This window comes from Bos grunniens, chromosome 26 (assembly GCF_055505025.1).
Source record: "Bos grunniens cultivar Pamir isolate PY7600 chromosome 26, Bosgru_T2T1.0, whole genome shotgun sequence".
Taxonomy (NCBI): domain Eukaryota; kingdom Metazoa; phylum Chordata; class Mammalia; order Artiodactyla; family Bovidae; genus Bos; species Bos grunniens.
In genome coordinates, this window is record NC_141190.1 from 7,485,525 (window position 1) to 7,512,049 (window position 26,525).

Here is a 26,525-nt window from a genome sequence, read left to right on the forward strand (position 1 = left end):
CTAGATGACTAGGGAAATGAAGGTATTCTGAACACAGAACCTGGTTTGAAGGAAAAAGAATACATTTGAGAGAGAGAAAGAAAAATGTTAGTCAAGACTATTTTGTCATAGATTTGCCTACGAGTAGAGTCAGCTCTATTCTTAGCGGAGACACAGAGATCCATGATCCACCCTCTGAATCTTGAATTATAAAAACTGCAAATATAAAATATCTCATCAGTCACTCAAAATTATTTCCCCTTTCCACAAACAGAAAGTCTTGCTACTTTAAATAAAATCATTTGGCCAAGCAGCTCTTTCAAGGATATTTAGACATTGCTAGAAGGAGAAATTGTCAGACTTATATTCCAATTCTTAATGACTCACTCTACTTTAGCAAATGGAAAATTAATGAAATTTGTTGTGGCTGGTGACAGAATAATGTATCTCATTTTCCTTTGAATAAAAATATCAGTTAAAGTGGAAATTAATAAAAATAAATATGGTCTATTGTAGTCTTACAATAGACAGCTGGCTTATCCTCAGAGCATTAGGTGTATGTAGCAACAGAGAGCATATGTTACCAGAGAGTTAGTATATGGATTGTGGATATAAGAAGTTGACAAATACAAAGTATTAATTGCTTATAGTAGCAAAGGGCAAAGGTTCTAAAACCAGTTATTTTCTATGACTTCAAGTTCTGACTATTCTGGGGTAGGTTTAAAGATAAACAAAGCTTTTATTTACCCCCATATATTGTGAAAAATATATTAAAATTTCATAATTTTTAAATTCTCAAATTTAAAAGTTAACATCAGGCACATGTTTTACTGTTCTCTCATTCTCAACTATTTGTGTTTAGTAACACCAATTCAAAAGTCTTGAAGTAAAAAAAAAAAAAAAATCTATTTCTCCAGGATGGCAAATCCATGTTCCTAAAGGGAACAAAGTACATATGGATGGGGGTGGTAGAAAACCTGTATTCTTCTTAAGGAATGTTTGTGGAAAATGTTCCTTACAAACCAACATGTCTCCCCATATGGGGAGCAGATTTGCAGCAAAGATGTTGCTAAGTAGACAGTGAGAGAGGCAGTCAGTCATCTGCGTAGCAGGCAACTGTCATCCGCTGATGCTGACAGCATCACTAACTCAAACACTCAGGAATATTCTAGAAAACAGAAGGGCAGCCACTACACCTTACAGGACAAACTCAGTACCCACACATTTGGGCTGTGGGATAGTTTAGAACAGCTTCTGTGTCCACTTCGAGGGAAAAGAGGGTGACAGGTCCATCTGCTCTAAATCACTTCAGTTAACAATGGAAAGCTCGAGCGTTCAGCCAAGAGCAGACCACAAGTATTGTTATGCTAAGTGAGCCTCTATCATCTAAACGATAGGGGACTGGTAGAGGACACATGTGTTGTATATCTCAGAAGAGTATGAGCAATGAGAAAAGAGGGAAAAAAGGCAGCAATATACCTTTCTCCCAGGCACTATCGTTACGTTACACCTAAATTGGGTAGGAAAAGGAGACAATGATAAAATGAATTTCCCAAGCACTGAGAACTCCTTAGGATGTCCATTTTGTCTGACTGGTCACTGTTGCATGTAACTGAAGTAGAGTTTACTGAAAAGGCAAAGCACTTCAGTTTGAACCCCAGCTTCTGGCTGACTAGCTGTTTGTGCAAGTAACTTAAACCTCACCAAGTCTCAGTTTTTCCACATATAGAATGGGGCCAATAATGACTGATGTAAGTATGAAATATACAACATATGTAAGAGTATTTTGCACAGTGTCTTGGAGGGCAGTAAATCAGTCTTATTTACCTTGAAACACCTCAGCATCAAACAATATTACAATACACTTTTGCTAAGAGTGACTAGACAAATTTAAGAGTTAAATTAAAGTGCATGTACCTGCCTAGCTAGCTCAGTCAGTAGAGCATGACACTCTTAAAGTGCAGGCTGTTTAAGTTAAAAATATTACAGTGGGTATGATTCTGGGAACTCAAACTGGGGCTCTGGAACAACCTAGAGGGGGTGGGAAAGGGTGGGAAGTGGGAGGGAGGTTTAAGAGGGAGGAGACATATGTACATTTATGGCTAATTCATCCTGATGTATAGCAGAAATCAAACCAATATTGTAAAGCAATTATCCTTCAATTAAAAAAAATAGAGAAAAAGAAAAAATCTTACAGCATAATGTACTGTAGTTGCATATAGGCATACTGGTTTAACTTCTTAATAGTTTATCTTGTATTTCCTCATGTGGAACGTGGGGATCACTGCTACTTCAGATTACTTTAGGCACTACAATAATAAACATGTAATAAACATGTTTATTTTGTGTATTATTTCTTTAATTAGTATTGAACTTATTTACCTAGATGTATCGATCCATATTGTCAATGACATTTTTATTCAGAAAAAGGGTGAAGTAGGGAATTAACTCATGAGTCTGTAAACACCAATTTCCTCTTGGAGAAGGAAGGGGTCTTTCCCCATCCTTAGGTTACCACTGATCTGCTCTCTGTCACTACAGATTAGTTGGCACTTTCTAGATTTTATATCAGTGGAAGGAAACAGTATTTACTCTTTTTATCTGGCTTATTTCACTCATCATAATTACTTTGATATCCCTGTGTGTTGTTGAATGTTGAGTGTCAATACTTCACTGTTTTGTTGCTCAAAGTACATGATTTATTTATCCATTCATCTGTTGACACACATTTGGGTTGTTTTGAGTTTGAAGATATCACAAATAAAGCTGTCATGAGCATATGTGGACTAGTCTATGTATAGATATAAGCTTTTAGGTTTCATATAAATACCTAGGAGTAGAATAGATGAATGATGTGGCAGTTAAACTTTTTAAGAAGCTGCCAGACTGTCTTCAGAACTAATTGTTTCATTTTCATCACTACCCTCCAAGTAGTATATGAAATTTCTATTTGTTCCACATCCTCTCTAACATCTAAATTTTAGATATTCCAAAGAACACTGTGGTTTTAACTTGCATTACCCTAGTGACAAATCACGGGGAACAAATTTTCACGTGCTTATTTGTGGTCAGTTTCCCTTTATTGATGAAATGTCTGTCTAAATCATTTGCCTATTTAAAAATTAGGCTTTTTTTATAATATATATTATTAATATATATATAAATAATAGTATTAATATATAATAATAATCTCTAATTATTGAGATTTGAGATTTCTTCACATAGTCGGGGGGCTTCCCAGGTGGTCCTAGTGGTAAAGAACCCACCTGCCAATACAGGAGGTATAAGAGACACGGGTTTGATGCCTGGGTTGGGAAGATCTCCTGGAGGAAAACACAGCAACCCACTCCAGTATTCTTGCCTGGAGAATACCATGGATAGAGGAGCCTGGCAGGCTACAGTCTCCAGAGTCGCAAAGAGTCAGACATGAATGAAGCGACTTAGCATGCACACATGCAGATCAATCTGAGAGAACAATATGGAGTCTCATAACGCATGAAAGTGATGTAGCAAATACAGTATATCTCAACATTTCTCTTGGAAATGTTTTATAGTTTTCAGTGTATAGGTTTTGCACATCTTTTTTCAAATTTATCTCTAATTCCTTCATAATTTTAAGTGATTATAAATGGTATTTTTTCAATGTTTGAGTATTTGTTATTTGATTAAATTCTGTGATTAAATTATAGATACCTATCTGATTATTTTATGACATACTTGAACAGGGCCCTGGGAAGAAGTGGTGAACCCGAAGCCCCTTAAATATTACTTGAAATGTCCTAAAAATGTTTATTGTACTTGCCCTAATGCCTGGAACATGGGGGGAGACAGTTATCACATAGCACATTTTCTGAACGACTTCCCACTCCCATTTCTTTGTAAGAATGAGGAATGAGAACAATGTGAAGCTAATATGTCTGGAAACGCTTGTTTCATGTCGATACAGTCTCAATCAAAATACATTACTATATGTTACATTCAAGATAATTTTTGGCAAGAATATTCAGAGGGTTTTAAAACAAATTTTCAGTCATAATAAGAGATTAGTGTAATGACAATGAATCTAACTAATTAAAATCATTGTTGCCTGTCTAAAGTATGATTGATAACAAGTCATTTTTCTTCTACACTGTATGAAGGAAAAATTAAGAAGCAATCATTTAGACTCAGAAGAATAAAAATGACAGACACAAAATACTAGCTGAGTTCATTAACAAGGAAATTAGCTTCAAATGAAATACTTAATATCTGTTTTTGAAGAGATTTTCAAGTTTACATTATACTTTCTTATCTAATGGCACCTGAAGGAAATTATCTTTCTGAATGACCTGTTGGAGAATAACAATGAGGGACGAATTGTTTTGTAAGAGCTCAATTTCCACCACTGAAATGACCTTATATTTAAGACAACAGCGATAAAGAAAACATTTTATGGAAAAGTACTAAAACTCTATGATGTTTTCCCAATCATACACAAAAATCTTGGGTTACTGATCAGTTACTGGTAATTATAAAATCTAAATCAACTACTAATGATATATTTGTATCCACAGTGCACACTAAAGCATTTACAAGATTATCAAGTAAATTTAAACAACAACAAAATTGTTTTCTAGCACTAATTTTATATTCCAGGTGAAGCTATTCTTTGGAAAAGTCCAGACAGCATGTGTTCAAATTGTGTTGATGCAATTAAATCCATTTGTGTGTGTGTGTGTGTGTGTGTGTGTGTGTGTGTGTGTGCATAGACTAGGCCAAAGGTGTTCCCATACTACTATCTGTAATTTAAGATGTGTATGTGAGGAGGGAGTTGTGTATATGTGGAGGTGGGGGGAGGCAGGAAATCGGGTGTGTAATTATATTTTGTATGTAATAAAGCTTCTTTAAAACCAAGATATGATTACCATAAATCTTCTGATGGGTTCCTTGACATTGAAGTTCAATAAAGTATTGTATCCTGGACATATTTATGTTAAGATATGAGAGAAGATGTTCACATCACGACTCTAAGTGCCTAGAGAACAACAGGTCACTCCGTTGTGTCCGACTCCTTGCAACCCCATGGACTATAGCCTGCCAGTCTCCTCTGTCCATGGAATTCTCCAGGCAAGAATACTGGAGTGGGTAGCTGTTCCCTTTTCCAGGGGATCTTCCCAACCCAGAGATCAAACCCAGGTCTCCTGCATTGTAGGCGGATCTTTTACCATTTGAGCCACCAGGGAAGCCCAAGAATACCAGAGTGGGTAGCCTATCCCTTCTCTAGGGGATCTTCTTGACCCAGGAATCGAACCAGGGTCTTCTGCATTGTAGGTGGATTCTTTACCAGTTGAGCTACCAGGGAAGCCCTAAAGGACTGCTGGAAGCCTCCAGAAGCTAGCAGAGATTCTTCTTGAGAGCTTTCAAAGGACGTAAGTCCATGGTGATCCTGATTTGAATCTCCAGAATTCTTTTAAAAAATAACATATTTTGTCTTAAGATACTCAATTTGTGATAATTATCATGGCCACCCTAGAAACCAATACTGAGAAATTATCATAGAGTATGGAATGGATGAGAGGTGAGCAAGACTGGCCACAATGACCAATTAGAAGGACCTACAGTAACCCAGGTGACAGAGCGTTAATCAAAACTCATCAGCAGTGGCCATAATCAGAAGAGTGGCAGTGAGAATGGCAAGACAAAGGTGATGTTGAGAATTATTTAGAAGGTAGAATCAATAGGATTAGTTGTCCATGATTAGGATATTTAGGAAAGAAGAGAGTCAGAAATAGTTTCCAAATGTTTGGTTTGAGAAACACTTATTGGAATAGAATCACTTGAAAGGAAGAGACTTGGATGGTGGTAGAGAGAAAATGAATTCAGTTTTGTCTCAGTGCCAAAAGAATTGATGCTTTTGAACTGTGGTGTTGGAGAAGACTCTTGAGAGTCCCTTGGACTGCAAGGAGATCCAACCAGTCCATCCTAAAGGAGATCAGTCCTGGGTGTTCATTGGAAGGACTGATGTTGAAGCTGAAACTCCAGTACTTTGGCCACCTCATGCAAAGAGTTGACTCATTGGAAAAGCCTCTGATGCTGGGAGGGATTGGGGGCAGGAGGAGAAGGGGACAATAGAGGATGAGATGGCTGGATGGCATCACCAACTCGATGGACATGGGTTTGGGTGGACTCCGGGAGTTGGTGATGGACAGGGAGGCCTGGCCAGCTGCGGTTCATGGGGTTGCAAAGAGGCAGACACGACTGAGCGACTGAACTGGATTGAGCATCTAAAGTAAATAAGAGATGTCTAAGTAGATGTGCCCATAGACATGTCTAACTCCAAGTCTATTGTGGGTTCAGAGTTCAGGAAAAAGCTTGGGGATGGAGATATAACAAGAATGATATGACACTTTGGGATTCTCCCACAGTATCATTGAGCATGCTCTCTAATTTCCTGTTTAATCTGTAAATCCTCAACAATGAAGAAAGCTGAGACCAGAGAACTGAGGGAACTAGTTCCTTTGAGGCCACTGCTCTTCCCAACAAGCCAAACTCAGATATCCCTTCTTGTTTCATCTTACGGATGAAGGAGTGGTACTAAGAAAGCAATTCTGGCTCCTCCCAATCAGTTGTGCTGAATGCAGCTGGCCCTAAGTACTGATAGTTTTTTAGCTTTGGACCATTTAGCCACAAATTCAGGACAACAGGAAAAAAACCCACTAGACATTCCATTACATTTTTCATAGATAATCCATTATAATCTTCAAAAAGTAATTTTCACTAAATTTTCACATGTTAATCATAATCCTTACCACACAAAAGACAAAGAAGTAAAGAAAAGGAAAACCCTAAAAGTCTCGGGTGCAGGAAATCAAGAGAAGAATCCTATGGTTAGAGAAATGAGCTGGAACTTTGGCAGAAGAGCTCATGAGGGGCAGGGGAAGGAGTCCTGCTATGACCCAATCAAGACCGCAGCTGAGATGGAGCCCTATAAAGTCCTGGAATATTTCTTCACACAAAACACAAGTTTTAGATACAACTCTGTGTGTTGTTACAGGTAAGCCTCAAAAAAGGTTTTCCTTGAGAGAAACAGAAACCCAAACCTTGCAACTGAAAAATCTAAATTCTTTCTATTCTATCTTCATGGTACAGGGATAGGATCAGGGAAGGACAGTACTGGGGGAAGATGCAAAAGAGGCTTGAATGGTATATATAGTATTTCATTTACAAATAAATAAATAATAATCAGATTCAGATACTGCAAAATATTAAAATGTTGTGTCCAAAATTTGTTATAATTTGTATTATTATTTTATTAATTTTTTAAAAAGCAGATTAAGAAATGTTAGATAACTTCTAATACTAATGTCTGTTAAGCTGGCTTGGTTTATTCATTTTTTAAAAATTTAATTGTAGGAAAATTACTTTACAATATTGTATTGGCTTCTGCCATACACCTGAACCCACCCCTACCTCCTGAACCCACCCCCCATCTTCTACCCCATCACACCCCTCTAGGTTGTCCCAGAGCACTGGGCTGAGCTCCCTGTGTCACACAGCAAATTCCCACTTGCTATCTATTTTACATATGATAACATATGTGTTTCCATGCTATTCTCTCAATTTGTCCCACCCGCTCCTTCCCCGACTGTGTCCACAAGTTTGTTCTCTATAAAACAAAACCCTCAGAATGGGAGAAAATAATTGCAAATGAAACAAGAGACAAAGGATTGATTTCCAAATACACAAGCAGCTCATGCATCTCAATACCAAAAATATAAACTACTAAATAAAAAAAAAAATCGGCAGAAGACCTAAACAGACATTTCTCCAAAGAATACATACAGATGGCCAACAAACACATGAAAAGATGGTCAACATCGCTCATTATTAGAGAAATGCAAATCAAAACTGCAATGAGGTATCACCTCGTCCCCCTCAGAATGGCCATCATTACAAAATCTACAAACGATAAATGCTGGAGGTGATGTGGAGAAAAGGTTTATTCTTTTTTGTATTAACAAGGAAGGGCCTGGCATGTGGCCAAGGTGTTCAGAATGATAAACAATAGCTGGGATAGTTCCTGGAGGGAGGAGTCTTGCTGACAGAGGTCTGCTATCAAATATCACCATTTAACAGAGTGGCCCATGGCTGCATTTGGCAGCCAAGGGTCTGTTCCAGTTGAAGAGGCCAAATCTCAAGAGAATCAGAAGCTGTGACCTAAGGAAACTTAGGCACCATCTACTTCAACTGGATCAGTTTACAAATTCAGACCCAGAGAGATTAACTGGCTTGCTCAGTGAGTGGATGATTCAAAATCTAATGCTTATGCCAATTCTACCAAGTGTTCTAAACTTGAGTCAAGAAGTAGCACAACATTCTTGGGAAGAGCAATGCTGATGATAAAAAGTAACGATGATGGTGGTGGTGATGATGATAGCTAATATTTTTGAGCACTAATCTAAATTCTAAGTACTCACTTTAATGCTTTATAAATATCCACTTAATTATTCCTCGCAACAACCCGCAAAATTAGGCATTATCATCATCTCCACATAAGATCAAAGGAGAACCTCTCAGGGACTCAAAGGACAGAGTGGATCCCAACCAAGGCAGTCTGACACTTGAGCTGGAACTCATAAGCATATGCTGTGTTCAAGACTCAAGTGTTAGGGGAAGGGGCAGGATGAGAGGGATGGGGCAAGTGGGCGATCAATCTTTCTCTCTTAGGTTCAACTAGGGCTTATATATTTCCCATTACTACAGATGAAAAGTGTGTATTTGGCTTAGAATTTGACATCATCTGATGCCAGTGTGAATTCTACATGATTTTAAGTCAGGTAGAGATCCTAAAGCAATGATATGTCAGAGTGTAGAGGGACTGACTTATTGGACTATACTTGAAGTAAATTCCCCTAAACACAATTTTAGTTTTCATGTACATAAAGAAGTACTTCTGAAAAGAGTAAAACATTTTGTCCTCTGGTGTAGAAAAACCATTATCACAGCAAAAAAATAATGCTTAATCCAAGCTACACTTGAATAATTCACTTTATGTTGACCAAAAAAAAAGGGAAAGCAATAAGTAAACCAAATTTTTCTAGAAATGAGATTCTATTGGTTAGTGAATGTCAATAATGTCGACTAAGGATAGCTAGATTTATGACTACTGTTCTCCATCCAAAAAGAAATGAAGCTTGTTAATTCTAGAGAGAGAACTACCGTATCATAGTAGGGTTCTGGAGTTGGGTTACTGAGGTTACATTTCAGCTCTGTCATTCAACTATATACTGTGTGTGTTTAATCAATCTAATATTGCTGTTGCTGCTGCTGAGTTGCCTCATTCGTGTCTGACTCTTTGCGACCTCATAGACTGCAGTCCATCAGGCTTCTCTGTCCATGGGATTCTCCAGGCAAGAATACTAGAGTGGGTTGCCACGCCCTCCTGCAGGGGATCTTCCCGACGCAGGGACAGAATCCACATCTCTTCTGTCTCCTGCATTGGCAGGCGGGTTCTTCACCACTAGCACCACCTGGGAAGCCCCAATACTAGAATTTGGCACTCTTAAATTTTAAAAGAATGGTCAAGGATTAATTTCAATATTACCAATTTGTCAATACTGATCCTTGGAACATCCTCACTAAAATAAAACAAAAATTCCTAGTACACATAAAATTTATTTGTGAGTAAATGAAAATCTGAAATGCCATGTTACACCAACATAGAGAATGCTAACTATAAAATTTGTCTTCCATGGATAAAAATCATAAGGTTTCCAAAGAAGCACAGGTATTACTCAAAAGGATATATACACAGCTGCTCAAAAGACTTTATATCCTAAAGTTACATAACTTTTTAAGTTATTTGCAGGGAAACAAGTGAAACAAATCAATCTGATTTGTGAAAAGTCAGAATTTCTTGTGTGAAACATTTAAATTCAAAGAAAAGATCAAAAAAGAACACAGACATACAAGGAAAACTAGGTTAGTAACTAGAACATCAAAACATTAAAATGTCAAAAAATAATCAAAACAAGGAAATAACAAGGGTAAAACTAATAGGCTTCCTTCACTGGAATCTAGTTACCGAACTTTAAAGAGGCATATCTGATTGACAGAAGTCACAAAATGGCAACTCACAGGTCAAACCATTTGCAGAAATGTTCTATTTGATAGCAGAGCTATTTTTTAAGTTATAAAATCACATATCTTTTTCAGAATCCATTTTTTATGGTTTTTTCCTTAAAAAGTACAAACAACAACAACAACAACAAAAAAAAAACAGCAATGAGCTGGAGCTCAGTAATTGCTCCCCTCATTGTATAAGGGTTTCTAGTTTGCACTGGTTTTACTCACCTTATTTTTATTCCTTTATAATATATTACCAGCCTGTCATCTATAGTCAAGTGAGTTGATAAACTCTTGTTTGTGTTAGTTGCTCAGTCATGTCTGACTCTTTGCCAGACCCATGGACTGTAGCCCACCAGGCTCATCTGTCCACAGAAATCTCCAGGCAAGAATACTGGAGTGGACTGCCATTTACTACACCAGGGAATCTTCCCTGCCCAGGGATCGAACCCGGGTCTCCTGCACTGTGGGCAGATTCTTTACCATCTAAGTCACCAGGGCTGGGACAAAGTGAAAGTGTTAGTTGCATTCGACTCTTTCTGACCCCATGGACTGTAGCCCACCAGGCTTCTCTGTCCATGGAATTCTCCGGGCCAGAATGTTGGAGTGGTAGCTACTCCCTTCTCTAGGGGATCTTCCTGACCCAGGGATCAAACCTGAGTCTCCTGCATAGCAGGCAGATTCTTTACCATCTGGGCCATCAGGGAAGCACCTGGTAGATAAGCCCTTATCTACCATCAAATTAATTCAAGTCATGAAAGTGATCAATTGAAGACAAGTCATGAAAGTGATCAACTTCAGAAAGGATTGCAAGACTGAACATCATTAGGGAGCTTCATTTGTTCACTCACTCATTCGTTCATTAAACAAATATACATTGAGTTGAAAAGTGTCAGATACTGAGCTCAAATAAGAATATAAGCATTTAGGATTTCTTTTCATTAAGAAATTAGGCAGTCTTAAGCAGTCATGAAATTAAAAGACACTTACTCCTTGGAAGGAAAGTTATGACCAACCTAGATAGCATATTGAAAAGCAAAGACATTACTTTGCCAACAGAGGTCCGTCTAGTCAAGGCTATGGTTTTTCCAGTAGTCATGTATGGATGTGAGAGTTGGACTGTGAAGAAAGCTGAGAGCCGAAGAATTGATGCTTTTGAACTGTGTTGGAGAAGACTCTTGAGAGTCCCTTGGACTGCAAGGAGATCCAAACAGTCCATTGTGAAGGAGATCAGCCCTGGGTGTTCTTTGGAAGGAATGATGCTAAAGCTGAAACTCCAGTACTTTGGCCACCTCTTGCGAAGAGTTGACTCATTGGAAAAGCCTCTGATGCTGGGAGGGATTGGGGGCAGGAGGAGAAGGGGACGACAGAGGATGAGATGGCTGGATGGCATCACTGACTCAATGGACGTGAGTCTGAGTGAACTCTGGGAGTTGGTGATGGACAGGGAGGCCTGGCGTGTTGCAATTCATGGGGAAGCAGAGAGTCGGACACGACTGAGCGACTGAACTGAACTGAAAGCAGACATAGATCAGGATGTATACCAACATGTATGTCATAGAGAGAACTGAGGATAAAACAATGGTGAATTTTAGGAAATGAAATGAGAAATTCTAAAAAGTGCTAACAATTTGCTAATAATTGCAGGGATCTCAAAGGATGAGAATTCCAAAGAAGGAGGGGGTGGTCAACAGTGTAAAAGTATGGCTGAGCAGTGAAGTATGGCTGAGTAAAGGAAGATAGAAAAGAAAAATCATTCTAAGATATAAGTAGCACATTCCTGACATTTAAGAGGACATAAGTAGAGAAGGCAGATAAAGCCAGGTTGAGTGGTGAGAAAATGAGAGTAAAGGGCATAAAAAAAGTGTTGAAGATAGGCTGGAGGGTAGTTGTAATGGGAAATGATGGAGTCGGGTAATTGAGATGGCCAGTGGAGAGGACTGAATATGTGCAGAGACAGATTTGGCACCAGACAGTTCACAAGAACAATCACATGCTAGAATGAATTCCATCTAGATGGAATCAGTCAGTCAGTTCAGTCGCTCAGTCCTGTCTGACCCTTTGCGACCCCATGGACTGCAGCACGCCAGGCTTCCCTGTACATCACCAACTCCCAGAGCTTACTCAGACTCATCTCCATCAAGTCAGAGATGCCATCCAACCATTTCATCCTGTCATCCCCTTCTCTTCCTGCCTTCAATCTTTCCCAGCATCAGGGTCTTTTCCAATGAGTCAGTTCTTCATATCAGACGGCCAAAGTATTGGAGTTTCAGCTTCCACATCACTCCTTCCAATGAATATTCAGGACCGATTTCCTTTAGGATAGACTGGTTGGATCTCCTTGCAGTCCAAGGGACTCCCAAGAGTCTTCTCCAACACCACAATTCAAAAGCATCAATTCTTTGGCACTCAGCTTTCTTTATAGTCCAACTCTCACACCCATACATGACTACTGGAAAAACCATAGCTTTGACTAGATGGACCTTGTTGGCAAAGTAATGTCTCTGCTTTTTAATATGCTGTCTAGATTGGTCATAGATTTTTTTCCAAGGAGCAAGTATCTTTTAATTTCATGGCTGCAGTTACCATCTGCAGTGATTTTGGAGCCCCCTAAATGGACTACCATTAACTTAAATTTTGATATCAGAGCAAAGTTTGGTAACTTTTCTGTAAATTGTATCCCCAAGTTCACTTCTTGAGACACATTCTGGAAAGGTGTTTTCACTCTAAAACTTTCTTTAGTTTGCACCAAAATTCACTGACAATAAATTACAAGAGAAAATCTGTCAATAATCAGTTATGTTTATTTTCTGGTGTTTCACTTGTTATCTCAATCAGAAATGATTGAAATGCTTCTATTGCTTTGCCTCTGCTTGAGATGGACATTTTCCACAGAGGCATTTAATCCTGGACCAATGAAATCAGGTAATATTATTCTTGAAAATCCTCTATATATAATAATAATCAAGAGAAAGCAAGATTAGAGTACAAATGGTATTTTTTTTTTTCAGTTTATACTAGGATGAGGATACCTGTTGCCTTCCTTTGTATATTCACATTGAATATGGTATTTCTTTCAACTTTGCCATTGGAAATATCTAATGGCAAGTACCTGTTCATCAAATAGGGCTCAAACGGTCTCAGTAAAGAAAAAACAAAATCAAATGCATTTAATTCTTAATTTTCATAAGGTAATGTGCCCTGAGTAAGATGACTTATCAGGATCTGTTTCAGTTCTGTAGCTGTGAACCGGTAAGAGAGAAAGTAAAACCTGCCAACTGATTGGGGTTTTAAAAATAAAAACTCCTGAATACTTTTTAGCAAAATTTATAATGCAGTCTCTTAAACAAAGGCATAATTTGAAATGGAAGCAAACCTGACTGTTCCAAATATTTTAGAAATTGTCCTATTGCTATCTCTTTAGTCACACCTGTATCTGGAATTTGATACCAAAATAAATGTTTATTGCTTATTAGTTATTCAAGTGGTTGATGTAATTTGAAAAGTCTCATAGATAGGTAGATAAATAGACATTTAATTGAGATGTGCTACTTATTGGGAAACATTGGTAGGTATTGGTCTTCTTGTCATGCATTCTGTGAGATGCATGGTACAAAGTCAACTGGGTTTTTTCAGGTGTATATAGGAAGACATTCCAAATGCTTGCTGTTGAGTTTACAAGTAGAATTTCAGTGACCCTGCAGTCACACCTTTATGAGTCCAGCCTTTCAAGCCCATCCACAGTGAATGTGAATATTCATTACCTTCCCTTGCAACTCCTCCTCTGCCTCTACTACCATAGCCAGAGATGATAACCACCACCCAGAACCCCAGAGGTGAACCGCAGAAGGCTTCACTGCCTTCTGATGTATTGTCTGTACAGTCAGGTTTAGGGATTTCAAAATTCTCAACCAGTCATCTTCCTATATGATTCCAAGTAAAACCGTCATACATAATAGGCTTTGCAGAGACTTCTCCTGATCTTTAAAGTCTTTACAGAGATTACAATTGAGGAGAATTGTTACCAAATCAAATGAAATAAAATAGTTTATTACATAAATTAACCATCAATTCCAAAGCCTACCCAAACAGATTCTAAGTTCAGCTGGAAATGGATAAAATTGGATCATCAAGGGTCTGTGTCTGAGGGTAGAATAAGAACTAAATACCCATTATGCTAGAAGTTCAATATGGAATACATTTATGTAGCCTTCAACCAAAAACTCTGTAACATGTAATCTACTTACCCCTGCAAGGCTTTCTCTCCAAACCAATCTCCTTTTCCTAAGGTTCTAAGAAAGACTGGGTCTTCATTGGGCGAGTCTTCACGAGTGACATTAACCTAGAAAGAGAAACAATGAAAGCCTATATGCACTGCATACATCCTGGATGATCAAACACCAGTTAATAATGTTCACTTCATTTCTTATTTTTTTAAACTTATTTGTATGAAGAGAAAAAGTACATTATCACTAGAGGGGACAAAGAACAGTATCACAAATTCCCATGCACTCCAAGAAATAACCCCCAAATATTTTGTTATACTTTGAAGCTTTTGTCCAGAAATAATAAATTATTCAGAAATTTGAATTTCACTCAAATCCTCTTCTCTATTCCCATTTCCAACTTCCCATGAAGCAATTACTATGATGAATTTAATGAGTGCTCCTTCAATCTTTTATCCGTGTTTATATGCATGTGTTTTTAAAATATATGAATAGCATAATACAGTATGGATGATTCTGCAACTTACACTTTTCTCTTAACATTTAAATTTTTCATACCATGCTGCTATATGTATAAATCTAGTTCATTCATTTTAATGTTTCACTGTCTTCTTTCATCCCGTATTTATTTATCAGTTGCCTTGCAGATGTACATTTATACTGTCTCAATTTTTTGGCTTTTTTTAACATACACCTTCACATGTACATCCCAGTTTCTCTAGGATATGCTTATCTCTTTGCTAAGAAGAATCCTTCATTAGGATTCATTCAAAACCTGCATTCAAAGGCCAATTACATTTTCATAAAGACTTCCTGCAGGTCTCTACCTTTCTATCATCCTCATGATCTATGTTTCATTCAGTAAGATTTCTTTTTTGAAGATATAAAAATGACATATATGTCTTTATTTTACCATAATAAACAGTATGCTCATCAAAGAAATGAGTATTTCTTGGCATTCTCTATAATTTATAGTAAGCACTCAATAAAAAACAGTAAATTACATGAACAGAAAAGCTGCATTACTATCATAACAAGATTTCTCTACCCATACAGGACTTGGGAAGCAAGTGTATTTGTTGCATGAATGAAGACATAAATGCAGTCGATTGTACTTTTGTGTTAATTCACTTCCCTCTAAAGCTCTTACAAATATTCACAATACTGGCTATGTGTCGTCTAGAAAGGTTAAAATTCACCTTCCTGAAAAATGTAATGAAGTAGAAAAACTAATTTCTTGAGACAATGCCAGACACTTAAACACATTTAAAAATACTATGCTTCAAGTTTTTGAATTTAGAGATTGGATGTCAAAGACCAGAATTTTTATAAGTATTAAGAAGGTCTATGCAAGGTGGAGGGAATTCAATTATTATTCTCCACTGATCCATTTGATTACTCCTCCATAAGGTGTTTCAAAACCATGGGAATGTGGTTTTTAACACTTACCACTAAGCTGTATCAGAGAGATATTCATTTGCATACTAATGAGGATGTCATGGATGTAAATGGAAATAAACTAGCCTAGTGGTTCTCAAACTTCTATGTGTGTGTATCTGTGTGTGTTGGAGGGTGGTGGTCTTGTTTAAAATAAAGGTTACCGAACTCACTTGACTCTTATTCCTGAGGTTCTGAATGAATGGGTTTTGTAAATCTGCATTTCAAAAGGTTAGTGTTTGACAAACATTGATCTATTGCTTCATTTCTGAATCTCAGTTTGCTCTTCACAATGAAACAACTCAGAAAAATTATTTCTGTCAATCCTCCTGGCTGTAAAAATAAGTCATGAACTAAGGTGTAATATAAGTTAAGCTCATTAATTCAAATTAGATATAAGAATACCTATAACTGTATATTAACATTTGGGTTACACAAACGATTATAAATTCAAATTGGCAGACTTATGCAAGCCATGGAGACATTTCAGTGAGTTTTGAAATGTTCTTTAAAAACATGTTAACTGAGGATTTCCCTGGTGGTCCAGTGGTTAAGAATCTGCCTACCAATGCACGGGACATGGTTCTATCCCTGATCCAAGAAGATCCCATATGCTGCCAGGCAGCTAAGCCCCAGCGCCAAAACTGCTGAGCCTGTGTACCGTAGAGGCCCTGCTCTGCAGCAAGAAAAGCCACCGCAATGAGAAGCCTGTGCCGTCTAGCTAGAGAATGTCCCACCTGCAGTGCATAAGTTCCTGCTCACCATAACTAGAGATAGCCTATGCACAGCGATAAAGACCCAGTGCAGCCACACACACACACACACACACACACACACACAACATGTTACTGAAATGCTAGAGACATAAAAAATGGTTCACTTACAGAATAAACCACTTTTTGCTTCTATGATAAATATGAGAAAAATCTATCTCCTAGAGTTCATATATGTGAAAAAATAAGCATCTCAAAGAGCAAGAATAAAAGTTTAAAAGTTGTAGTTTCCATAGTTTTCTTTGTATTCGTGTGCTGTGCTGTGTGCTTATTCGCTCAGTCATGTCTGGCTCTTTGCAACCCCATGGACTGTAGCCTGCCAGGTAGCTCCTCTGTCCATGGGGATTCTCCAGGTAAGAATACTGGAATGGGCTGCCATGCCCTCCTCCAGGGGATCTTCCCAACCCAGGGATGGAACTGAGGTCTCCCGCATTGCAGGGGGATTCTTTACCATATGAGCCACCAGGGAAGCCCATATACATAGTGAATAATTCTACATGTTTGCAGACACCAGTTATGAACATTTGCATCTTTAATTATTAAAAAACAAAAACAAAACAATCCGAGGCAGAAAAAGTTATATTACACAGAGATAGCTTTCTAATCTTGATCCGTATACATAGTCTTTTTACCTACACTACAAAGCACTTGTGGTTTGGCCCACAAAACTGTAGAAGGGAACTAGTTAGGGAGCTTTAGAGATCTGCAGTCTATCTGAACCACCCTGCCTCACAAATGAGAGAGCTACCTCATTTGGATGTGCTTTTGCTGTGCGCTGCTTAAATGAGACGCCAATGAAGAGCACCCATGAAGAGCATCCTAACTGTTAGTGCCCCCCACAGTTGGTTCTTTTTTCCTTATTTTCCCTTTTGTTCCATTTCTCTCATTTATTTCAGAAATTCCATGCTTTTGAGTGTAATTATCCTATATCTCAACTAATACTCTTATTGCCATGAGGTGCTTTTTAGAACAAAATCACTTCTAGTTCCAGGTAGATACAAGAGGTGTATGTCTCTATAATCCCTTTACTTACCTATATATTAATTTTTCTATAAAACACATGCAAAGTCTTATAATTTAAAATTTTGGAGCATTTTAAAAATTATGTATAAAATTTTAAAATTAGGAATCAAAATAGAAATTAGATACTTTAAATGGGACACATAAATTTAAACTCAAAATCCAAAATCTTTTATTCATTGAAGAATGAATACAGAATAAAGCATGAATACAATAATATCAATGTATTCAACCAACATGTATAACGAAAAACAACTCAAAAACAACAACAAAAAAATGTATTTGTACAGATTCAGCAGGTTTTATAAGCAAAACAATGTTTGTTGTAAAGAAATATGGAAATCAAAGATATGTGGGGGCAGACCCAGCTGGAGAATAGGGTTAAGTAAACATTTTCCTACCTGTGTGATTAATACATTATAAAAATGAGGAGTCCCCAAATCAAAGCAACTCCCTTTTCAAGCAATGTTCAGCACATATTGCTCAAAAACTGGTCCTATTATACCAAAAAAGTATTCCCTAATGTAAAAAACAAACAAACAAAAACAAAACACTTTTAAGAGGTATATCTGATCATCTAGGGCATATACAAGGAAAGAAACTTCTTCTGAGCTTGGTTTGCCTGCATCCCTTGAGTCATTAGTTAAATTCAGTTGGGTAAGATCTATGACTCCCACGAGTCTGACTGACAACTGAATCTTCTTTGCAACACAGTAATGAATTAGAATCCCATTCACTATATGCCTACCCCCTCCCACAAAACATCTCTGGTGAAACTTATGTTCATGATTCTCTTTCTGGTACTTCTAATTTAATGAACGTCTGTGCATGTACTCACATGCACCTCATTCCATGCATAAATACCATATGTTTACTTGGTTTTAAACTTAATATAAATATCATGCCACCCATATGCTTCAATTGTTTCTTTTGATCAGCATTCCATTTGACTTATCCAATTCATCCATGGATATGTGGATATAGTTTATTTCCTGTTTGTATAGTATGCCATTATATGAATATTATATAATTTATTAATTCTTATATATATGTGAGTTTTTCCAGGTTTATGTTGTTATATTTGAGTTTTGCCCTATTAACATTACTCATGAATATTTTTGCATGTCTCGTGGTAGCCATGGGTAAGTGTTTCACTAGGATCACTACTTAACGAATAAAGAACATGGTTATAAAGTACAGGCATCTTCTCTTTCACTAGGTATTAACTAGTCTTGGTTCAAAGAAGTCAAAACAACTTATTAATGCATTTCTACCATCAGTGAATGAAAGTTCATTTTGTACTAAGCTGTCATCAACACTTGTTGCTTTTATTATCCTATGGGCCATTAGTATTTTTTGTGATGTATCTGATTATGATTTTTGCTGATTTTTTTATATTGAACTGATTGTCATTTTTATTGATTCATAAGACTCTGGTTTATCTTTTTATTGTCTTTATGATGCTTCACACCAAACTTATTAATTTAAATGTGATCATATTTAACTATATTATTCCTTATTGATGATGCTTTAGAATTCTCATTTAAGAAATTCTTCCCTATCCAAATATGATAGAAATATTCTCCACATTGTCTTTTGCTTTTTTCTATTTTCTCTTTTACACTGAGGTCTGGAATTGACTTTTCTGTACACTGTGATCCAGTTTTATCTATTGGAATCTACGTTACCAGTGCTGTCCCAAATCAAGTTTCCACAGACCATGGATTTTTGAGCTCACTATTCCTATTCTGACATATTTACCTAGTTCTTAATAGAATTAAGACTACATTTGCTTCATTACTTCAACCTTACAATGAGTCTTTATATCTATTAAAGTAATTCTCCCCAGTATATTCTTAGTCCTTTCAAATGTTTTAGCCATTTTGGTCTTTTGCTAGCATCTTTAAATAAAATTTGCTTCTTAAACAAATTGAATACTTTCTGTTAATTACATTCTTCAGTGCAGTTCAGTCACTCAGTCGTGTCCGACTCTTTGCGGCCCCACAAACTGCAGGACGCCAGGCCTCCCTGTCCATCACCAACTCCCAGAGTTCACTCAGACTCACATCCATTGAGTCAGTGATGCCATCCAGCCATCTCATCCTCTGTCATCCCCTTCTCCTCCTGCCCCCGATCCCTCCCAGCATCAGAGTCTTTTCCAATGAGTCAACTCTTCACATGAGGTGGCCAAAGGACTGGAGTTTCAGCTTTAGCATCATTCCTTCCAAAGAAATTCCAGGGCTGATCTCCTTCAGAATGGACTGGTTGGATCTCCTTGCAGTCCAAGGGACTCTCAAGAGTCTTCTCCAACACCACAGTTCAAAAGCATCAATTCTTCGGCGCTCAGCCTTCTTCACAGTCCAACTCTCACATCCATACATGACCACAGGAAAAACCATAGCCTTGACTAGACGGACCTTTGTTGGCAAAGTAATGTCTCTGCTTTTCAATATGCTATCTAGGTTGGTCATAACTTTCCTTCCAAGGAGTAAGCGTCCTTTAATTTTATGTCTGCAGTCACCATCTGTAGTGATTTTGGAGCCCAGAAAAATACAGTCTGACACTGTTTCCACTGTTTCCCCATCTATTTGCCATGAAGTGATGGGACCGGATGCCATGATCGTTGTTTTCTGAATGTTGAGCTTTAAGCCAACTTTTTTACTCTCCACTTTCACTTTCATCAAGAGGCTTTTGAGTTCCTCTTCACTTTCTGCCATAAGGGTGGTGTCATCTGCATATCTGAGGTTATTGAGATTTCTCCCGGCAATCTTGATTCCAGTTTGTGTTTATTCCAGTCCAGTGTTTCTCATGATGTACTCTGCATATAAGTTAAATAAGCAGGGTGACAATATACAGCCTTGACGTACTCCTTTTCCTATTTGGAACCATCTGTTGTTCCATGTCCAGTTCTAACAGTTGCTTCCTGACCTGCATACAAATTTCTCAAGAGGCAGATCAGGTGTTCTGGTATTCCCATCTCTTTCAGAATTTTCCACAGTTTATTGTGATCCACACAGTCAAAGGCTTTGGCATAGTCAATAAAGCAGAAGTAGATGCTTTTCTGGAAGTCTCTTGCTTTTTCCATGATCCAGTCGATGTTGGCAATTTGATCTCTGGTTCCTCTGCCTTTTCTAAAACCAGCTTGCACATCAGGAAGTTCACGGTTCACATATTGCTGAAGCCTGGCTTGGAGAATGTTGAGCGTTACTTTATTAGCGTGTGAGATGAGTGCATTTGTGCGGTAGTTTGAGCATTCTTTGGCATTGCCTTTCTTTGGGATTGGAATGAAAACTGCCCTTTTCCAGTCCTGTGGCCACTGCTGAGTTTTCCAAATTTGCTGGCATATTGAGTGTAGCACTTTCACAGCATCATCATTTAGGATTTGGAATAGCTCAACTGGAATTCCATCACCTCCACTAGCTTTGTTCGTAGTGATGCTTTCTAAGGCCCACTTGACTTCACATTCCAGGATGTCTGGCTCTAGGTCAGTGATCAGACCATCATGATTATCTGGGTCATGAAGATCTTTTTTGTACAGTTCTTCTGTGTATGCTTGCCATCTCTTCTTAATATCTTCTGCTTCTGTTAGGTGTATACCATTTCTATCCTTTATTGTGCCCATCTTTGCATGAAATGTTCCCCTGGTATCTCTAATTTTCTTGAAGAGATCTGTAGTCTCTCCTATTCTGTTGTTTTCCTGTATTTCTTTGCATTGATCTCTGAAGAAGGCTTTCTTATCTCTTCTTGCTATTCTTTGGAACTCTGCATTCAGATGCTTATATTTTTTCCTTTTCTGCTTTGCTTTTCGCTTCTCTTTTTTTCACAGCTATTTGTAAGGCCTCCCCAGACAGCCATTTTGCTTTTTTGCATTTCTTTTCCATGGGAATGGTCTTGATCCCTGTCTCCTGTACAATGTCATGAACCTCATTGCATAGTTCATCAGGCACTCTATCAGATCTATGCCCTTAAATCTATTTCTCACTTCTACTGTATAATCATAAGGGATTTGATTTAGGTCATACCTGAATGGTCTAGTGGTTTTCCCTACTTTCTTCAATTTAAGTCTGAATTTGGCAATAAGGAGTTCATGGTCTGAGCCACAGTCAGCTCCTGGTCTTGTTTTTGCTGACTGTATAGAGCTTCTCCCTCTTTGGCTGCAAAGAACATAATCAATCTGATTTCAGTGTTGACCATCTTCATTCAAATGCCTAGTTAAGGACCTTGTCCATTTTCAAAAACTTGATAGTTTGGTTTTTTAAAATGACTTTGGATGTTCTTTACATAGGCTCAATATAGGCACTTTGCCACTGTGATTTGCCAACATTTTCAGTTTTTAATTTACCTCTTCATTCTCATAATAAAAGTGTCTTTCTCAAAAGATGTTTGTAATTTTGATAATGCCAAATTTATCTTTTCTTTGTTTGTTTTATGGACTCTGCTTTTGGTATCATGGCTAGGAAATTTTGACCTAGCCAAGCCATAAAAATTTTCTTCTAGAAGTTTTACAGTTGTGCATTTTATTTTTAAATATAGTATTAATCACAGCTATGAACTTTAGATCAAGACTTTTTCCACCTATGGGTAACCAATCATTGAAATATCATTTCCTGAAAAAGGCTGCTCTTTTTCCACTCATTGCTTTCAGTATTAAGTGTGACGTTAGCTGTAAGTACTTTGTATATATCAATTAGTAATTTGAGGAAGATCTCTGATATTCCGAATTTTCTGAGAGTTTTTATTGTGCATAATGTTACATATGTCAGATGTTTTCATTACATCAACTGACATGACATTTGTCTTTTGAGTATTAAAATGATAGATATTACCAAATGATTCAGCTTCTTCAAAATTTATAGTAAGGTGTCTAGTTGTAAACAATAGCAGCATTCAGCAATTGCAATGTGGCTACTGCTACTACTAAGAAGCGGAATATTTTAAGTTAGTTAATTTTAATTTAGATAGAGAGTGGAGCTAATGACTACTGTGTTAGGTTTTGAAGATATGAAATAGCAAAGGAAAAACTGCTGAACAATGTTGATCTAGCTAAGCTTATATTAATTTTAATAATTTATCTGTCTACATAAAAAAACAAAAGAAACTAAAATCATACCATCTGTAACTAATTACTGCCTTACTTCTTGATTCCCAAATATTATATCTTTTTCTTGACTTACTTCAGTGGTTGGGATGTTTAACTCCACACTGAACAGAAATGGGGATAATATGCATCTTTATTTTGCTCTTGATCTAAAATGAAATGCTTCTCATGTTTCACCCTGACACACAAATATATACATAGACACACAAAATTTCTATAAGAGAATACTGTCAGTATTGAACAACAATAAGCATTGTGTTAAACCAATACTGTTTAATCAACATGCTTACGCACTTGTTAATTCAAAGCAAAGCCATGTGGTTTTAAATGACATTTAATAAATAAAAATCTTTGATATATTTTTTCTAATGGAAGCATACAAGGTATATTGAATATAATAAAAACAAAATCAAAATGCATCTCAATCATTATTCAAACTCTGAAGTTCTGTCTACAACTCTTACTCAATTTTTGTTCAACTCATTTATGGAGAGATTTTTTGATGTAACCCAACTGCAAGGACACATGCATAAAGTTTTATCAGAGATATTTTTCATGTTCAACTGTGAATCCTTGGGTGCTTTATAGTCTGATGGGGTACAAGACATGTTTTCATGCAACTGGAATGGATGGATTGAAAGTACAGAGAACTGAGAACTCAGCTTCTTCCTGAGGCATCGTCAGGGACTCAGACTTCACCACAGCATCCTGACTCATTTCAGAAAACAGTTTGTATAGGTTTAATGGTAGGAAAAAATACATTTCAAAAATTAATTTATGATTATTTCTCTTTGTGCAAATGTGCTTTATGAAAAAATAAAAATGGCTTTATACTTAAATAAAGGAACTTCAGTTCATTACAGTTCAGTCACTCAGTCGTGTCCAACTCTTTGTGACCCCATGGAGTGCAGCATGGCAGGCTTCCCTGTCCATCACCAACTCCTGGAGCTTGCTCAAACTCATGTCCATCCAGTTGGTGATGCCATCCAACCATCTCACCCTCTGTCGTCCTCTTCTCCTGCCTTCAATCTTTCCCAGCATCAGGGTCTTTTCCAATGAGTCAGTTCTTCGCATCAGGTGGCCAGAGTATTGGAACTTCATTTTCAGCATCAGTCCTTCCAATGAATATTCAGGACTGGTTTCCTTTAGGATTGACTGGTTGGACCTCCTTGCAGTCCAAGGGACTCTCAAGTGTCTTCTCCAACACCACAGTTCAAAAGCATCGATTCTTTGGTGCTCAGCTTTCTTTATAATTCAACTCTCACATCTGTACATGACTACTGGAAAAACCATAGCTTTGACTAGATGAACCTTTGGTGGCAAAGAAATGTCTCTGCTTTTTAATATGCTGTCTAGATTGGTCATAGCTTTTCTTCCTAGGACTAAGCGTTTTTAATTTCATGGCTGCAATCACCACCTGCAGTTATTTTGGAGCCCAAGAAAACAAAGTCTCTCACCGTTTCCATTTGTTTCCCCATTTATTAGCCATGAAGTGATGGGACCAGATGCCATGACTTTAAGTTTTCTGAATGCTGAGCTTTAAGACAACTTTTTCCACTCTCCTCTTTCACTTTCATCAAGAGGCACTTTAGTTCTTCTTTGCTTTCTGCCGTAAGGGTGGTATCATCTGCATATCTGAGGTTATTGATATTTCTCCGGGCAATCTCGATTCCAACTTGTGTTTCATCCAGTCCAGCATTATAAGTTAAACAAGCAGGGTGACAATATACAGCTTTTATGAACTCCTTTCCCGATTTGGAACCAGTCTGTTGTTCCATGTCCAGTTCTAACTATTGCTTCTTGACCTCCAGACAGATTTCTCAAAAGGCAGATCAGGCGGTCTGGTATTCCCATGTCTTTAAGAATTTTCCACAGCTTTTTGTGATCCACACAGTCAAAGGCTTTGTCATAGGCAATAAAGCAGAAGTAGATGTTTTTCTGGAACTCTTTTGCTTTTTCCATGATCCAGTGGATGTTGGCAATTTGATCTCTGGTTCCACTGCCTTTTCTAAATCCAGCTTGAACATCAGGAAGTTCACAGTTCATGTACTATTGAAGTCTGGCTTGGAAAATTTTGAGCATTACTTTGCTAGCATGTGAGATGAGTGCAACTGTGTAGTAGTTTGAGCATTCCTTGGCATTGCCTTTCTTTGGGATTGGAATGAAAACTGACCTTTTCCAGTCCTGTGGCCATTACTGAGTTTTCCAAATTTGCTGGCATATTGAGTGCAGCACTGTAACAGGATCATCTTTTAGGATTTGAAATAGCTCAACTGGAATTCTATCACCTCCACTAGCTTTGTTCATACTGATGCTTCCTAAGGCCCACTTGACTTCACATTCCAGGATGTCTGGCTCCAAGTGAGTGATCACAGCATCATGGTTAACTGGGTCATGAAGATCTTTTTTGTATAGTTCTTCTTGTATTCTTGCCACCTCTTAATATCTTCTTTGCTTCTGTTAGTTCCATACTGTTTCTGTCCTTTGTTGTGCCCATCTTTGCATGAAATATTCCCTTGGTGTCTCTAATTTTCTTGAAGAGATCTCTTTCTATTCCCATTCTATTATTTTCCTCTATTTCTTTGCACTGAGGCTTTCTTATCTCTTCTTGCTATTCTTTGGAACTCTGCATTCAGATGGATATATCTTTCCTTTTCTCCTTTGCCTTTTGGTGCTCTTCTCTTCTCAGCTATTTGTAAGGCCTCCTCAGACAACCATTTTGCCTTTCTTTTTCTTGGGGATGGTCTTGATCACTGCCTCTTGTACAATGATGTCATGAACCTCCATCCATAGTTCTTCAGGCACTCTGTCTATCAGATCTAATCCCTTGAATCTGTCACTTCCACTGTATAATTATAAGGGATTTGATTTAGGTCATACCTGAATGGTCTAGTAGTTTTCCCTATTTTCTTTAAGACTGAATTTGGAAATCAGGAATTCATGAGCTGTGTCACAGCTCCTGGTCTTGTTTTTGCTGACTGTATAGAACTTCTCCATCTTTGGCTGCAAAGGATAAAATCAATCTGATTTCGGTGTTGGCCATCTGTTGATGTCCATGTGTAGAGTCTTCTCTTGTGTTGTTGGAAGAGGGTGTTTGCTTTGACCAGTGTGTTCTCTTGGCAAAACTCTGTTAGCCTTTGACCCGCTTCATTTTGTACTCCAAGGCCAAATTTGCCTGTTACTCCAGGTATCTCTTGACTGTTGCATTCCAGTCCTCTATAATGAAAATGACACCTTTTTGAGGGTGTTAGTTCTAGAAAGTCTTGTAGATCAACTTGAACAGTTGGAAATGAACTTGAAGAAAGGGAAATCCATTTGTAGTTGTATGGCCTGTGTTTGCATCTATGTCTGTTTCATAACATTTTCTAAGGAAAAGCCAGTTTGGTGGTAACAAGGAAAATATCTTTGCCATGTTATCCTTTATAAATTTTTAAATGTATATCAAAGCAAGTTGACTAAAACAAAACATACAGGTTTAGAAATTTTCAATTCTACAACTTATTTACCTGCTCCTGAACCTACTCTCATTACTCTTCTCATTCTCTATTCCTTCCCATTGGGACTTATGTGTGTTCACCTTCTACTTCTTAAAACTTAATATAATGATTTTAATGTAGTAATATTAGAATGCACATAATTAACATACTAATCAAGCATATATTATTATGTAATTAATAATCATGGAAGCTAAGTTGCATGACCTGAAAAACAAGGTTAGGGAAAAAAAGGTATGCCTGGTTTTAAAAAGATCTTGGATGTGTCAAAAAATTCCAGTATATTCTCACTACTTCTCTTCCAGAACCCCTACAGTACTCTGAAATATAACCAAGGGAGTGAGTTCCTGTGGTGTGATTTTCATGCTATTTCTATACATACATATTACAAAAC

At 37.5% G+C, this 26,525-nt stretch overlaps 1 protein-coding gene across 9 annotated transcripts in view; it reads right to left on the reverse strand.

Moving 5' to 3' along the window:
- PRKG1 (protein kinase cGMP-dependent 1) overlaps positions 1-26,525 on the reverse strand; it is a 1,415,798-nt gene that overhangs the window by 223,408 nt on the left and 1,165,865 nt on the right. For all 9 annotated transcript variants that reach the window (XM_086379150.1, XM_086379151.1, XM_086379152.1 and 6 more), the window contains one exon: positions 14,331-14,425. In XM_086379150.1, the coding sequence (XP_086235276.1) occupies positions 14,331-14,425 (95 nt within the window). The remainder of the gene's footprint in view (positions 1-14,330; positions 14,426-26,525) is intronic.